Source organism: Stigmatopora argus, chromosome 23 (assembly GCF_051989625.1).
Source record: "Stigmatopora argus isolate UIUO_Sarg chromosome 23, RoL_Sarg_1.0, whole genome shotgun sequence".
NCBI classification, from domain to species: domain Eukaryota; kingdom Metazoa; phylum Chordata; class Actinopteri; order Syngnathiformes; family Syngnathidae; genus Stigmatopora; species Stigmatopora argus.
This window is the reverse complement of record NC_135409.1, coordinates 3,314,065-3,331,654: the sequence shown is the minus strand read 5'-3', so window position 1 is coordinate 3,331,654 and position 17,590 is coordinate 3,314,065. Positions and strand designations below refer to the sequence as shown.

The window sequence follows — 17,590 nt, the reverse complement described above, 5'->3', positions numbered from 1 at the left end:
ATATGCTACGCTAATGGACTGTTTCAACCCCCCACCCCCTCCCCACTGTGTGCGTTTGTGTATAATGTGCGTATAAATCTCTTCCCTTGCCAACTACACATGGCTCCGATTGTTATTTTGCTGACATTTGATCGCAGTTTTTGTGTATTTACGGCCTATTTACGTTAGTCCGTGACACTGCTCAATTGACGACGTGATGGAAAAAGCTACTGTAAATGCTAGCTCATAGCATTTTGAGCAATATTGGGATGCCATATCTGTCAACTTATGTTTTTTCCGTATTTGATACGTTTTTTTGATCATTTCAAATTGTGTACGCCGTATAACAACTTTTGTACGAGAAAACAAAGTTTCAGGAAAAAGTATGTTTTTTTGTTAAACCAATCTCGTCTTCCCCATTTCGGCTCTAATCCGGATAGTCTCGGTCACTGGTAGCCATTGTTCCCTCTAATTTTTTGTTTGTCTGGGCAGAAAGAAAACCTCCCTGAGCACACTGAGTACCGGTGTGAGGAACATCATGATTGCTCGCTATGGGCACACACCAGTATCACACCTGCCATAAGCAGGTGTATGTCTACCACACATAAATGATTTAGTAATAATAAAATGTAATGATTAATATCTATGACTGGGCGGCCCAGCGGATGAGTGGTTCGCGCGTCAGCCTCACAGCTAAAAAAATAAAAAAGGGATTTTATTTCGTGCGCTCCATATGATTTGCTGTGCGCAGAGAAGACGAGAGTAGTGCGCAATTGCGCACGCGCGCAGCTTAGAGGGAACATTGCTGGTAGCAGACGAAAATGTCATCGTCGATTGCTAATGTTGTCATGCTTTGAGCATATGCGCACGCGCGTCAGTCTTTTCCACCCTTTTCACTGTATAAATATAGCACGTCAGCAAGCAATGTACTCAGACAGTCAAGCTGACAGCGTCATACAGCGATATCTACAGAATCTTGAATTTAGTCCATATAAAAGGCGCACCGACTGATTGGTCACTACGTCCACTTTGGGGGTAATTTTACACTCAAGTGCGACCTATGTGAGTAAATATGTGCCGCGTTGCATTTGTACGGTTTATTATCGTTTGATGAGGGGAATTTCAATCATTATTAACGGGGAGAAAAAGGCCCAGGTTGACGGGTATGGGATGGTATTTTGTAAACGAGGACTGCAGCCACAAAAAAAACGTGTTTGCTGACTAGCTTAGATGAGACGTGTGATGGTTTTTAACTCATTTTGAATGGTTGACGCAAAAAATGAAAAGTGGAAAGTCTTGTTTTGTACAGCAAAAAATGCTGTCGGTAGCTTCTGCTTTTTTTTCGTAGCTGGATCTGCAACATGGGTTGTATTCGGGATAATTAGTGTTTTTTTTCATAGAAAAACATAATATATAGTTGTCTTTTGCGTTAACGAAAATTTAAAAAAAAATTGCCTAACACGCTTGCTGCCGTTGACAGGACCAGATGTCCGATCCGTTCCGACCGAACGTTCTCCCAATCAAAACAGATTGGACGCCAAGCCCTGTCAAATTGATACCGACGGCAAATTGCGCATTGTTTTTCGTCAGGGAAATGAGCGTGTTTGCTCTCCAACAAAGCCGGCGAGCAATCAGCGCTCCCGCGTGTGATTTTCGGCGGAATCATGCGGCAACTGGAGCATTCGCATTGTTCATTTTCCTCACCCAATTTTCCCTCCTTAAGATGACAGTAATTATAAAAGCCTTCTTCTCGCATGCCCAATTTCCCAAAAAGCAATTATCTACTCCACGCACAAAAGAGCTTAAGCGAGCACAGTTTGGTTTTCGAGGGTCCGGCAGGTTGAGGCATAATTGAATATGTTTGGCAATTCGTTGGCGCGGCGTCGCTTGAAACATAAGGGGCTTTTCACTTAAGACTTTTCCAAGGTGTGCCTGACCTCATCTGCTCTTTGCTTAACTCCCCCTTTTTTTGCCTTTATCTGATCTGCCTGAGTACGCGCTCCTCGTCGGCGCATCGATCGCGACGTCGATCCTCTTTAGCGAGGCGTCGCCGCCGTCGCGGGGCTACGTGTGATGGAGCATGTGAGGCCGCGTCTCAGCGTATTTTTAATGATTTGCACCCGGCGCTGAAGCCGCTGAGTGATTCGGAGCCTGATAAGGCAGCTAATAGTAGTTGACTTGGTTGGAATTTCTGGAAATTGACATTTCTTCCATGACCGTTACTTTAAAAACAAATCATAGTTTTACTACGGTGAAATAAACATTGCGAAGCGTTAAAAAAAAAACGTGAATTTTCCGAGTACGGGATGAATAAAGTTGAATCTAATCTAATCTAATCTTTAAAAGGGGCATTTTGTGCAAGATAGTCTACCGAGACGTTTCGAAAACATATGCTCGATTTGTAAACATTCACAATTACTGTATTTTCTGCACTATAAGACGCACTTGAAACCCATCATTTTACACCGTGCGCTTTATCTACGTTTGATGTACTCCGTTGTATTTAGCTTTATTAAAGCCACGTGATTAGACATCTATCATAGTCAATGGCACAGAGAGAGTTTAAAAAATTGCTCACTGTGACACATTTGGACTTGGGTCCTAAAGAACTTGGAAAACGAAATTTCCCACTCTTTCCCGAGCTTCCCCAACACGTGCGAGATCCTCGTGTGCCATCCTGGGTTTCCATGACGACCGCGATCCCCGCATGATAATGGGATTCCCGCCGAAGCCGTTAAAACGCTCCTCGGCGCTCGCCGTCCCTAATTAAGTGGCCGGAGCCGACAAAATGGCAGCGTTTTTCCCTTTTGATGAATGATTTTTACTGGTAAGAGAGCCGAGGAACCACTGAGCGTGACAAGTATGGATCCGACTCTCTTTTCGCCGAGACAAATAACCTCATTACCCAACAGGAGCGTTCAAAACAGGATCATGTCGGAAAAAGCGCCTCGGGGGAGGCCGCGCAGACCTGCAGCTGCTAGATTTTAAAAAAATTATTTTTATTCTCCTTTCACCCGAAAGACGAAACTTTCTTGGTCTTGCGGTTTTACGCACTGATTGGCTGCAATAATGCATTTGTGTCCCTTTCATAGTCGACTACTGGTCATTTTTATGAGACGACATAGCCCCTCCCCTTGTGAAAAATTAGCATCACCGTTCACCGGTCGATAAACGTCCAATCCACTTGGACTAGGAAGGATGGCAATAATAATTGTTTTTTTAAAAAGTACTTTAAATTATAAACAAATGCTCCTTTTTCATTAATGGCTTCAATTGACAGGAACAGAATGAGTTTAATTTCCGTGAGGATTTTAAAACAAAAATAGAAGAAAAAAAATTAAATCAGTCGTCAATTTCTTTTACTTTATTTCCCCCCTAAAATGGAAGAAAATTGTTCAAATATATTTTTTAATTTTTCATAACAGTGAAGCCACACGCTTTGAGAGAGCTTCTTTATCTTCTGCCAAGAACCTATTCTCAATCAGGGAATAATGACCGCCATTCAATCCAATCCGAAGGGTTCGGATGCCAATGGCGACCAATCGCTTATTCGTACTTTTTTTTTTTATCCCTGGGTTAGCCGTGCCGCGCCGCCGCCGACCTCTTCACTGTCAACGTGTGACAGGGGGAAGCTGGCTGTTACTTTCCACTCCATCTATTTTTTTTCCCTCTTCCAAAACAGTCTGGAGTGTTTACACACAGCTCAAGGTCAAAGTAGGGCAAGCGCGCACACACGCGCACACACACGCAGGCAGGCAGGCAGGCAGTCATTTGCATGAAAAAGCAATTTAATAGATATTTGGGAGGAGGCAGCAGACATCTGGAGGGCACTGGGCTTTCTCCAATTAGACAGAAATGAACGGAATGGCGAGCCCATTCAAGTCGGAAACCCCAGTTAAAGTACAATAGTGGCTCAAATCAGCCCATGGAGAATTTTGCCTCCACCGTCTAAATTTAAATATTGAAAATCATATTGTGTGAAGATATTCCAACAATGTAAAGCCTAAACTCTGTTAAATAATCAGCGTTCATGCTATACTAGGTGTACATTTAGATTTTTCCCAAAAAAGGTGGAATGCCAATTATTTAGTATAAAAAAGGATTTTTGATATATTATATTGTCATATGGCTGCCCAGTGAGCAAGTGGATAGTGCATTAGCCTCGCAGTTCTGAGATTGGGGGTTCAATCCCAGGTTCAGACCTTCCTGTGTAGAGTTTGGATGTTCATACCAGTGGGTAGGTGGGTTTTCTTTGGGTACACCCCTTCCCTCGCACATGCTCCATAAAACTATGCGGTTGGCTGGTTAGACAAATGGCAAATTGCCCCTAGCTATGATTGGTTGTCCTTTCTCTCCTTCTGCCCTGTGATTGGCTGGTCACCCCTAACCCTTTTTTCTTAGATAAGAGAATGTAATAAGTTGTATTAGTTTATACCTCATAATTCTGTTAAGCTGAATGTCCAAATAGGTATGGTGAAAATGGGGGAGGCCAATTTCGGTCCTAAAATAATTCATCAATGCCAAAGTTTTTAGTTGTCATGGCGACGAGTGAGCATTATCACCAAAATGACACGTCTGGCCGACCGCGGCACGAAGAGAAAGCGCCAGCCCAGCATGAGGTGCACTTAGAGCTGCTGAAGAAGTTCCGCGTTGTAATACTCGCTTCGCCTGGGATAAATGGAGACAAAGTGCCGGTCATTTCTTTCCTAACACCCTTTAATTCCTGAAAATGTCAGCGGCGGCCGTTTCGATCTCAGGTTTTTCAAAGCTCAAAATCACAATCCCAAACGTCGAAATTGCTCTCGTGGGATGTCATGGGACAAAATAATCAACGGCTAATGTTATGTTATGAAGGTGCATTCAATCTGCTGTGTTGCATCTACATTGACGGTGATAGATGTCCAACCTATTTCAACTGGAAGGGCCACCAAAATTGATTAGAGGTAATTTATACAGATGGGTGACACAAAATTGTCTAAAAGTTTGCTATGATATACCTGCTAATTGCTTACCTTATTAATGATTGCAATTCCCCTTATTAAGCCATTAAAAACACGTACAAATGCAATGTGGCCCATATTTACTCACATAGGGTGCACTTAAAAGTCTAAAAAAATTCTCCAAAGTGGACGAGGTGCCTGCCCAATCAGCATGCACTAAATTCAAGATTCTGTAGATGTCGCTGTATGACGCTGACAACTTTACTGCCTAGGTACATTGCTTGCTGATGCGCTATATTTATATTGTGTAAAGGCAGGCGTGTGAAAGGGGAATGCGGATATCATGTACTGAGTCCTCTTCTGTACTTCCTGTACACATACGACTGTACACCGACCCACCAGTCTAACTCCATCATCAAATTTGCCGATGACACCACTGTGGTCGGACTCATCTCAGGGGGGGGGATGAGTCTGCTTACAGAGATGAGGTCAACAAACTGTCTTCGTGGTGTTTGGTGAACAATCTCACACTAAACACCACGAAAACTAAAGAAATAATCCTGGACTTTCGCAAACGCAGCACAGATCTGGCCCCACTCCTCATAAATGGAGTATGCGTAGACAGGGTTCAGTCCTTCAAATTCCTGGGGGTCCACGTCACGGACAAGCTCTCCTGGTCTACCAACACCCCGGCAGTGGTGAAGAAGGCCCAGAAATGACTCCATTTCCTGAGGGTACTCAGGAGGAACAACTTGGAAACTAAGCTTCTGGTAACCTTCTATAGAGCCACTGTGGAGAGCATCCTGGCATACTGCATTACAGTTTGGTACGCTGGAAGCACGGCAGCAGACAGAAAGGCCATGCAAGAGTGATCAACACCGCCCAGAAGCTCATCGGCTGCTCTCTGCCCTCACTGGAAGACGTTGCCAGCCCTCGCTACCTCAGTAGAGCCGGGAACATTGTCAGGGACCCATACCACCCTGGTCACAACCTGTTCCAGCTGCTGCCCTCTGACAGACGCTACAGGTCTCACAAAGCACGGACACATAGACTTGAGGACAGTTTTTTTCCCACAGCCATCAGGACTCTGAACTTAGCGTTAGCACGACACACAATCCCTTCTGTGCAATAACTTCGGGGTGTGCAATAACAATGTGCAATATCTTATATTGTGCAATATTTTAGAATTTACCTTGCCGGGATGTGACTTTATATTTTTATATTACTTATTCATGTTTTTTTTAACTGGGAAAACGCACTTTGTGGAGTAGCACCACCAATTTCGTTATACGCAGCTGTGTATGATGACAAAGGCTTTTGATTTTGATTTGATGCTTAAAACATGACAATATTAGCTGTTGATGATGACGTTTTTGTCTGCTACCAGTGACCGAGACGATCCAGATTAGAGCCGAAATGGGTAAAACGAGATCTGTTTTACAAAATGGGTACTTAGAAAAAAATCCCGTACAAAAGTTGTTATACGGCGTACACAATTTGAAATGATCAAAACACATAAAATATGGGAAAAACGTTAGTTAGTAGGTAACTACTACTGCTGTTATTAAAATCGATCCGGTAGTGCAGCCAAGTCGTAAACGTCAGATACGACGTAGATGACGAGCTAGCCTTAAGTTAATTAATTTAACATTAATTCCATTTTTTTCCAAGCCAACAGTTTTTGAATCTCATGAATTCAGCTAGTGAAGTGTATTTTAGTTCTACTATAGCCGGTCTGTCCCAAAATGGCCGCCTTTTATGTGAGCTAACATTTGTTTGTTTTCTAGGCCTTTTTCACAGTGCTAAACACGATATTCCAGGAGGCTTTCCGCGTTCTGTATGTGCTCTGGCACAAGATTCGGCATCGTTTGCAAGAATTGATAAGCGATCTAAGCGCTCTAATGGGATGTGCGAGCCGCCTCTGGCAATTAACGTCTCCCATAAATCATGGCTTTATCTCGGTCTTCCTGCAGACGCTCTGTCCCGACCAGTAATGCTGATTAATTTTGTTTACGCATCCGACTGGGTCCTCTCGGCTGACCTCCACCGCGGGCATACCAGGTATTAGCAAAGCAAATATCCCGGCACGCTCTGTGACGTGGCGTGCTAATTGGCCTAATGATGGCGCGTGAGAGGGTCCCACTCCAAACACAATGCCGGCTGATTGCGTACCGTCGGCGTTCGGCGCCATTCCGCGCAAAATCAGCGCTCTCTTGTACAGTCGGCATCTCGCCGCATTGCAGAAAGCTTGTAATTTTTTTTTCTTTCTACTTTCACGGTAATGAGAGCCTTTTTTTCCCCCCAGCGTAGGTGGTGATCCGTCTTGATAATCGCAAGTTTGCGGCGGACGTACTTTTCGGTTTCCAATTGGGTTAAATCACTTGAGTTCCTGTTTGCCGGTTAAGGAGACATCACCCTTCCGCGTTTCGGTGTTAAAGCCATTGATTATGATCATGGCGTACAATCACCGAATTGTTACCCGAAGGTCGCTTCCTCCCGGCCTGGGAACATTGAGGTCCAGAACTGCTCATCCGGCTGGCCTAATAGTCCAATTTCAGGTGAAACGCGGCCCCGCTTCTCGTCCTTTGTGACAAAATAAGAGCCGAGCTGAGCCGACTCCATATTACGGATGATAATGGAATGTTTGTATGCCCGGCTCGACTCCCGAGGCCACGCGGTTCAGTGGGTTTTTGCGGGTATTTGCTCCGACCCCGGCAGTCTGGTTACAACTGGTGAATTTCGGACAAAAAGATTCCGGCTTTCAGGGGCTCATTTTCCCCGCCGTGTTCTCTCACCTGTCAGATTTGCCGTTCACGCTCCGCCGGCCACTTCCCGTCTTGTCCGTTCGGATAGAGTTTTGTTCAAACGGATGAACCCTTTGCACCCAAAACTCGCTGACTAAAAACAATGTTCCAAATTGGCTCGTCTCACGGTTGGCACCCATTTCGCCCATAACCCAAGACAAAAAAAGCCGTAAGCCTTTGTTAGTCATCGCCGTCTTTTAGTCATCGCTGGCGGGGCGTGTCGGCACGGCCAGCGAACGAGCAAACATCTCATTCCGTTTTTTTTCACGCCGGCGAGAGGTCGGAATAATGGAAAATAGTGTTGACAGAGCAGCTGTATAAAACGAAGGAGGAAAGCCGGGCGACTCCCGCTGCGCCGTCACGGCTAACTCCCTCTGAATTAAGACGAGCGGCGAGATTGGTCGCGCCGCTGCGGGTTTGGGTGTCGGAGAACGTTATCTGCAAAGTGCGCCGATGGGAATTTGTGCCGACAAGATTGGGTGTTACGGGGATGGGGAGGAATATTTTGTAGCCGAAAAGTCCTGACTTTGAGGAACACAGTAATGTGATGCCTGGCAAACCAACAAAAATGATTTTTGCTCCAAAGAATAATGTTCCAACCAACGGTGGTGCAACGGGTGTAGACAGACGATATGCAAATAAAGTTAAAACTTCGCAAATACAATACTAATACTCGTTCCAGTTGAATTTGATTGGACGTCTATCACCGTCATTATCACTGAAAATTGATTCTTCTCTTTTTTTGTCATAAAATGTCTTTTGAAAATGTATGGATAAAAAACTTATACAACGATTCGACAAAAGCAAACATTGAAACAGAAATTGAAATGAATATAAAACCCAATGAAATGTTGAAAATAAAATAAATTTAACTGAGATAAAACAATTCTCTAATGATGTATTTATTTATAAGAAAGTATTAAAAATTATATATGAAAATTGAAAACAATAAAAGCGATCACAAATGAAATAATGGATTGGTCATCCATCGCCGCCCATTAGTTAATCACGACTTAATAAGAAGTGCACTTGACTCCTAAAAACAAGTCCTCGTAGAGCTCATTTAGCTTAATAATGCAATCAGCTAACGGCCCGAAGTGAGTGCTGCCGGCTGCGACGATAATCACGTTGGAACCTGTTGCCTCGGGGTTCCTCTCGACGGACGCGCAGTACTGGGGCTTTTCCATAACTCTTATTTTTCCAAACATGACCTCCAGGAATCAAACCACAAACGAAAATAAAGCAGTCTCTGCTGCACAACAAGACTCACCCGCGAGGCTTTTTGTCCCACTCGGGCACAAAACCTCCTATCTTGCCAATGCGGTGGCCGCAGAAAATGATTGGCCGACAATTTTGCTCCCATTTTGAAGGCCGTCTCGATAGCATCGCCTCAGATCCAAATCTGCGGTTTTGACGCCTCGCCGGTACGGTGACATCGGGGGTGTTTGCTATGAAACCGGTCGGGTGCGAAGAGGTGTTCAACAGATACGGAGGGTGTCGCCGTCAAATTGAAATTCGGGAAAAGCAGCGGCTTGTTTTTAAGCTCCAAAAGCAACAACTGAACTCAATTCCGTTTCTTGGCTAAACGTATCCCCGTTTTTCAGGGACTTGAACCTTACCTGATCTTACTTGACGATTAAATGTCTTAGTCTAGTTACGATTTAACAATTTAAAACAGAACTTGACTGTTCCAGTATCAATTGAATCACCAAAATATAAATATGGCCTGTGAATTCATTCAAAATCTGACCAGCTACATTACATTGGCAATATTATAAAGAAAGAAAGTTAATTGAAATCATATTAACTCTGATGGCGGTAGACGACCAATCTATTTTGACTGTGAGAGGGCGAAAGAATGTTTTTTCATAACTAAACTGATCGTCAAGCTAAAGAAGTCTTGTGCGAGGATGGACCGTCCTCAAAACCGATGAATAAAAGACCCAGATATAAAAACGCTCTTGGCAAAGCATAAAGAATATACAGTGGTACCTCGACATGCGATCTTAATCCGTTCCGTGACTGAGATCGTATGTCGAGCTTTTCGTAACTTGAGCGGACGTTTCCCATTGAAATGAACTAAAAACAAATTAATTAGTTCCAATCCTCTGAAAAAACACCAAAAACAGGATATTGGATTGGAAAAATTTTTTATTTCTTCTAATTCGCCATCTATTAACAAAGTAACACATAACTAGTGGTTTAATAGTAATAAAATGTGTTTAATAGAAGTAAAATTAGACGCATTTTGCGGAGGGTAGAGACAGCAACATACACGGAGGCGGGGGTGGGGGGGTGTTTCGGGGGACTTTATTCACGGCAACAACGCACTCATAAACGAACAAACAAATTTAAATTAACTTGGATTAATATATACAGACACACTCAAACATACGTTTAATGTAACTTCACACAAAACTGAATTCTAATTTTGTTTTAATTTTTTTTTACCTTCTGGGTGGGTTAGCTGTTTGCCACGCCTCCACCCTCACGTTCGCTATCGAGGGGCTGTTTGTTGTTGTATTCCCTTCAAAATATTCCGAAAATGATGCACACAAATGTCCTCACAATAGGATAACGCACGACCACTTGCTAACGAGAAGTAGTCTTGAATGAGCGATCGCAGGAGCTAGCAGGCTAAGGAAGGAATAGCAGCCTACCCACGTATTGATTGTGGGTAATGAAGTTTTATTCTGAAAAAGGGTGCCATTGCCTATCGGTGTTGTGTGCACGAGTATACTTCATTACCCAGAAAGCCCTCTTTTTGCCCGCGCATGCGCATTGTGCGTTTCCTGGTCGATGCTAGGAGAAACTTGTCTGAATAAATCGTTCAGTGCTCGTAGATATCTGTAATATACGAAAGAGATGCAGCAAAAAAAGATGTCATGGCCACCTGGCTTGGTCACATCTGGAAATTTTGATCGTATGGCGGGCGATTTATTCGATCTAAATTTTCATCGTACCTCGAGCATGTCGTAGGTAGAGCTGATCATAGGTCGAGGTACCACTGTACTCTATAATGTTTGCCTATCAGTCCCCACTGTTAGCCGATGATTCAATGGCAGCCATTTAATTTTAAATGCGTTAGATTGATCGGTTCAAGAAACATCTCCCGTTGCTAATATTATTCTGGAGGGGCCGGCCAGATTAGACTGGCACAGCAACTGATTGGCAAAAAAAATAAAAAATTCTAAAGTCAATTCATAGTGCGGCACAAACATATCGCCATGCTCCCTAATCTGATGACGGCGTCATAGAGAGACCGACGGGATGACAAAACACTTGAGCAAATAATGCTGTGATTAGATGATGGCGCCGCGACGGGGTGCTGTGTAAACAACGCATTGCGACGGAAGCCCTCTCTCATGTGCCGCTTCTCCTCCTCGCCCCAAAAGTCATTTCAAAGTCATCGCTTTGTTTTCTGCTTGTACATAAAAGCAGGCTAAACTTACGAAAATAACACGATTTTTGTTTCTTCCGGACTCGACCGAGCTGTCGTATTGAATCCGGCGACTTTTTGAATGATAGCACGGCCGAAAAATGCGGGCGATGATAGAGATAATGGAATATAAACGGGTATTGTCAGTTCATCACAAAGCGGCTTGATAATAGCACGGCTTTTTCCAAAACAGTCTTGATTGCGACTCTATTTTTGTGACTTTTCATCTGGAAAAAAAATGGAACTTGACACGCTCGTTCGTTTGTTTATTCGCTGTCGTCTTTCTTACCGTATTTTCTCACATTCCAATAGTTGTTAACGCTGATGGAAGGTCTTGCGGTCTATCAGCAAAATATCAGCCTTGATACCCGTGTAATGTGTATCTCATGCTATTATTGCACCCAGAGACTTGGTGAAAACTAGACCGCTACGGACACACTTCCTGGTTGTGCTGCTCACCTGACTTCCTTCATGAATTTGTCTATGTGCAGGCAACACCCTTTCGAAATGTGCAATCCATCAGACGATCCTTTGGATTCAGACATTATCTCAGAAATACCACGTGCGATGATTTTTAAAAAAGATTTTCCCTTCAAAGTTACACATTTGTACTTCCTATTAAAATCATGAATATGCAGGTGAGAATTGTGAATGAGGGAGCGTCTTATACTTGAGAAATCGTAAAATTCAACGATTTTAAAGGAAATTTTAAGGGTAAGGCTTATACGCGGAGGCGGCTAATATGCGAAAAACTACGCTAATTCACTATCACTCGTTCAATGCATTAAATAATGAAAATGAATCCAAATTAATATCATGGGATAAATTGAATCGCTTAAGAGTTAGGTTTCCTCTATTGTGATTATTTTGAAAGTGAATTACACTTTGTAAATGTGTTCGCTTCAATTTTTGAGATTTGTCATTTGAAATATGAAGCCGTTTCGTAACTTGGATTGTTTGTAAATTGGGTCTTTCGTAAGAGGAGGTGCGACGATAGCCTTTGCTAATTAAAATCCATGATTTTTTCAGCCCTGAAGTTGATTTGAAATAATAGCGCATGTTCGATTTCCACTTTGTCACACTCCCTTTAGCCACGGTAAAACACATATCCCATTGGTTGCCACGTGTCCGGGTTGAAGCGACCAGTCGCCCTCTGCGGCATCTCGGACCGCCGCGGAAACGACAGAAGACCGATAAGACTGCCACCTCGCCCTGCTTCTTTCTTCCCTCTACTTAGCTTTGCGGCGCTTTTGGAAGGCGTAATTGAAAATGCGGGGAAATCTTTGAGCTGCCGCCTAAATGGAGCTGTCACCGCCTGACAGAAAAGCGGGGTTAATAACTTTTTTCCCTCTTCCATTACCCTCAAAGATTGGCTCTAGGTGAGTAAAGAGGGCACGCCGGACAAGGCGAAGGAAGCCACTTCCCTTCTCTTATCTGGCACCGCAGCCCGCCAAGTCGCCCAGCGCTTTTTTTGTACTTCCTAAGACGCGTGACGCGTGTCCGCGGCAGGGCGGCGTCCCACCGGTGAGCGACAGCTGCGATTTAACCGCGCCGCTTCGCTAACCGGGTTTCCGGCACCCGCTGCGGGCCCTTCGCAGTCATTGACATTTGGCTCCTACGTGTACATTATTTGCTATGATTGGCTCAGAGGTGGCGGCGGATTGACTCATTTTCTTGGAGAGCGACGCGCCACTCGTTGGCGTGGAACGCCGGCAATCCAACACGCTCTGAAATCAAATGCCGTTCGTGTAGTCGAGATGGAGCGTGGATTTTTCCAGTTCTGTTGTTGTTGGAACAAGGAAAGTGAAAAATCACCAGGCTAGCCCCAAGCGAGGTACGCTATTAGCGTCTTAGTCGATTTTTGACTCATTGAGGGCGCTTAGACGACCAATGTATTTTGACCCAATGATGTTCAGCAAAATGAATAGGACGTCAAGCACCTTCAATGGCAGTTGGCAGACGTACACAACGTTGTGTCATCTCCTATATGTCATTACGGATTATTTTACAGAGAAATCTAGCCATGGGGACTTTAGCGATTTTAATTGGGAGTGCGAATGCTAAAATTGTCTTTGAAGAGCAAACTCAACTCATAATTCCATGTGACATTTTTTAGATTTTGCTTCCTAACTGATATATACATGGATCTATCCTTTGATTTTTTTTGTGTGAACACCCCTTTGTGAAATGAAATCAAGCTCCTGGTAGACTTTGTATTATTGGCAAATATCACATTCACACGAACATAATGTGCACTTTTTGCATAGTTGACTTATGTTTATCTTTCATTTTGTTCACTTTGACCACTTTGTTCACTTTTTAGCCTATATGCCATAAACTGTTAATATGTTAACGTTAACAGGTGCCGATATCATCTGTTCTTCCCTATTTTACCATTAATTTAACATATAATGTTGTTCTTGGTTTCTGATAAATTTTAAAAACGTACTCCCAAAAATGCAACCTGTACTACAGTGGCACTTCTATATATTTTCCATTTCAATGTGCATTCTTTGGATAGTGCGACTTATACTCGGATGTGACTTATAGTCCGAGAAATACGGCACCTAGCCCTAGCTTAGATGTACAAAACTGAGCCAAATAAGATCGCTCACACATGCGCCAGACATCCCGACCTCTCTCGACTCGGTATCGGCGTAATTAAACTGTTGCCGTTCCCGCCGGACCGCCAACAAGTGTCCCCACGCCGATTGTTATTGGATCTGCGAAAGGGACCCGATTCCCGAGCCAGGGAGCGTAATGAAACCTGCAAGCAATGTCCAAGTGATCATCTGTGGCGTCTCGACGGCGCGCTAGGAGGCAATCAAACTTTATTAGCGTGATTTTTTTATCGGCAGCCTGGGGAAGCGGAGACAGTCGTACATTCGACTAAAACGTGAACGGCTCTGGTCTGTGTGCGCTTTATCCATTCATCTTATTGATCCGGCCCAATTAAATGTAGTCTTCTCTATACTACGCAGACAAAAGTCTTGGGAATTGAATATTTTTTTATACAAAGGTTGATCGCTGTTACCGGTATGAATTGCTATTTCTTTAGATATATTGATATGAATTGCGAGCGTTTTGAATGTAAACATAGTTTTATTTGTTCTACTATTGCTTATGACCACAATGCACGTTTTGTGAACCCTCTGCTTCACGGGTTTTGTTACTGTAGCCATGAGTGAAACCCAGAAATCTGAATTACCCTCAGAAAACAGGGGCCATTTTGGTTTGACTCAGCCTCGTACTGATCAGTCGGCTCTGTTTAAAAATAATAATATAAAGTTAAAAAGCTTTTAATGGCTGATTTAGCGCATGATTAGCTCATTGAAAATGAACAAGGCGGATGTCATCAACGTCGCTGCTTCCTGTGCGACGGCCCCTTTTTGTGGTTCTTATCTCCATAGTAGAGTGTGGCTTGGGTGGGGGTGGGAGTGCGGGGGGTTCAGGATGATGGAGCAAATGTGTCAGAGCGAGGTAAACGGCCTGGGAGGTGACCCAGATAGAGGCAAGAGACGGGAAGAGAAAAGTGTTGGTTCCGACGCGGGTGCTGCGTTTGGGGACCTGATGGCCATCTGGATGCTTTTTAATTGGGGTGAAGGCTTACAATTGATTTTTTTGCTCATTCCTTTTATAATTATCGTATATTTTTGCACATTGATACATAGGTTACTTTAGATGGCAATGCCTTTTAAAAAAAATAAAAAAATATATATATTTTTTTTCTGGATATTTCGGAACACATTAACTTAACCATTTATATATAATTTTTTTAATGACTTGGGCGATGATTTTAAAAAGGTGTTTTGGTATGGTTTGCATATTTACTTTAGAGTGTTTTGATTGAGACTAATTTAAAAAAGAAAATGGAAAAACAATCAAATTGTCTTTTGCTTTCGTTAGTCTTTATTTCCGCAAATAAAATGAGACATTAGACAAATTGAATGTGAAAATATTAGTCATTCCTTATTTAACTCAGTGAATGGATTTATATTGAATATTTAGATTTAACATTTCGATTTAGGATTTATATTGAATATTTACTTTTAACATTTCAATTTCGGATTTAGATTTAGGGGTTAGATTTTGACATTTAAATTAAACCGTTTTGTTAGGTTGATTCATTTTTAACAAACATTTTAAACTCTGACATTACTGTATTCAATAGCAACCATGACGGAGGTACTAGGAGTTTTTCAGGTGGTACTTAGTTAGCGTGTAAAAGCTGAGATTTCTGATTTGTGGCTTTTTTGCCATGATAGTGTGTCCACTTGACATAAATACAAATCCACTTGTTGACTATCTTGACATGCGATTTATTCAGCCATTGTTTACCAAGCCCAAGAAATCCATCCATTTCCAAGCACAGCGTCCTTCCAGCCCCATTTCATTTCATTAAGTCGGAACACGCCGCCGACATTTATTACCAGGTTCGTAAATAATCTCCCGTTCGGGCAAACGACGAACAGCTTTGTTTTGACTGCACGTGCCTCAGCGGATGTTTGTCCTGGTTTATCCCGGCGATGCCTGCGCATCTGTCCGAAGAAAGAGGGGATGAAAAAAACCTGACGTCTTTGTTGTTGTTGTTTTGACTGCGAAGGCTCGGCGAGATGAACGAGAGTCGGAGGGAAGCGCTGGCGGCGCCCCCCGCGCCCACCGCCGCCTCCTCCTCTTCGGCCTCTTCCTCGTCCAACACCACGGGCGTGGCGGGAGGTCCCGGCGCCGGACCCAAAGACGAGGCCTTCTCCAAGCTCAAGAACAAGTTCATGAACGAGCTTAACAAGATTCCACGTGAGTTATTGCCATTGGGGATACCGTGTGGAGTTTGCTTGTTCTCCTCCGGCTTACGTGGGTTGTCTCCGGGTGCTCCGCTTTCCTCCCCAAAAACATACAGGGTTGGGCAAACTTTTCGGCCCGGGGGCCACATTGACTTTAAAAATTTGACAGGCGGGCCGGGTCAGCACAAGATACGATACAGACGCTCCCCTACTTACGAACGAGTTAGGTTCCGAGCGATTGTTCATAAGTTGAATTTGTTCGTAAGTTGATTCAGTGCTATATTTTGTATTATAATATATGTTTAAGGCCTATATAAGTATATTGAAGGTTTATATAAGTGCATTTGTATGTTTAAGGCTTGTATAAGTAACCTGCATTGGTTTGTACTGAAAAAAACATTGAACGAACGATCGTCGAACGATTCAAGTTGTATGCCCGTGCAACGCTCACCATTTTCTCACCCGCATCAAGCTTCTTTATTATTGCCACTTTCGTTTCAAATGAAATGGCTTGCCTCTTCCTTGCACTACCACCCTCAAAGGGGAAAAACAAAAAAACAAAAACAAAACAAAAAACCTATGCGCAGACATGTTCGTATGTACCGTTGTTCGTAACTCGAATGTTCGTAAGTAGGGGAGCGTCTGTACATATAAAAACTGCATCCGTTAACAGTACATATGAAACCTAAACAGAAAAAAAGGACTAAAGTATGAACATACTCATCACTCATCTGGGATTTATGGGGTGCTTTCTTGGTTTTCATCAGACTAAACGTCTGTTCACACACATATGTAGAGCCAAATAACACCAGAATCCTCGGTGCCATCTTCTGGATGTTTGGAAATTTGGCTGCACTTCATGAAGCCTAAAACTCCGAGACTTTCAGGGAGTTGAACTTGTCACATTGGAGATCAATCCGTTCCAACTGCAACTCCTGTGGAACTGTTTCCGGGTCTTGTGAGAAAGGAAATGACACAAGCTGTCAATTTTTCCAAAATCACAAAACCGACGGCAGAATTGCTAATGCAGGTCATCCAACGATTTCCTGTATTTTGACCGCAAAAAATAAAAAAATAATAATTTGGACAACGTCGGCGGGCCGGATTAAAAGGACTAACGGGCCGTATATGGCCCGCGGGCCATAGTTTGCCCATGTCTGTGCTAGGCTAATTCTATGCAAAGGTTTCCCTGTGTATGAGTGTGAGCGTGAATGGTCGACCGTCTCCTCGAGCCCTGCGATTGGCTGGCCATCGATTCAGGGTCAGCTGGAATAGGCTCCAGCACCCCCCGTGAGCCTTGTGAGGATAAGCGGTTCCGAAAATGAATGAACAAAATACACGAGAAGAGCATTTTTTTTCCCTAGCGAGTGGAAAGTTTACAGTTAGCCGCTTAGCACGCGCACTTTGGGTGTCCGTTTCCAAATAAATGCACGTCATATTCAACATGCAAATGCAGATGTGTGCAGATACATATTTCAGATTCTACACTAAGATAGCTTTCAAATGACCTCCATTATGAAAAATTGGAATCATTTGCATTGAAATGAGCTAACCTGCCCACTTTGATAACATTCATTTTGGATCATATCAACGTTTTTGATGGGCTCTAAGTGGCAGAGAACAAAAATGACACATTATGCGCTGTCA

The 17,590-nt window shown here is 43.3% G+C and overlaps 1 protein-coding gene across 4 annotated transcripts in view; it reads left to right on the top strand.

The window, feature by feature from the left end:
* The window catches only part of syt1a (synaptotagmin Ia), a 64,124-nt gene that overhangs the window by 29,000 nt on the left and 17,534 nt on the right, over nt 1–17,590 (top strand). For all 4 annotated transcript variants that reach the window (XM_077593501.1, XM_077593504.1, XM_077593500.1 and 1 more), the window contains one exon: nt 15,766–15,956. In XM_077593501.1, the coding sequence (XP_077449627.1) occupies nt 15,776–15,956 (181 nt within the window). In that variant the 5' untranslated portion in view covers nt 15,766–15,775. The remainder of the gene's footprint in view (nt 1–15,765; nt 15,957–17,590) is intronic.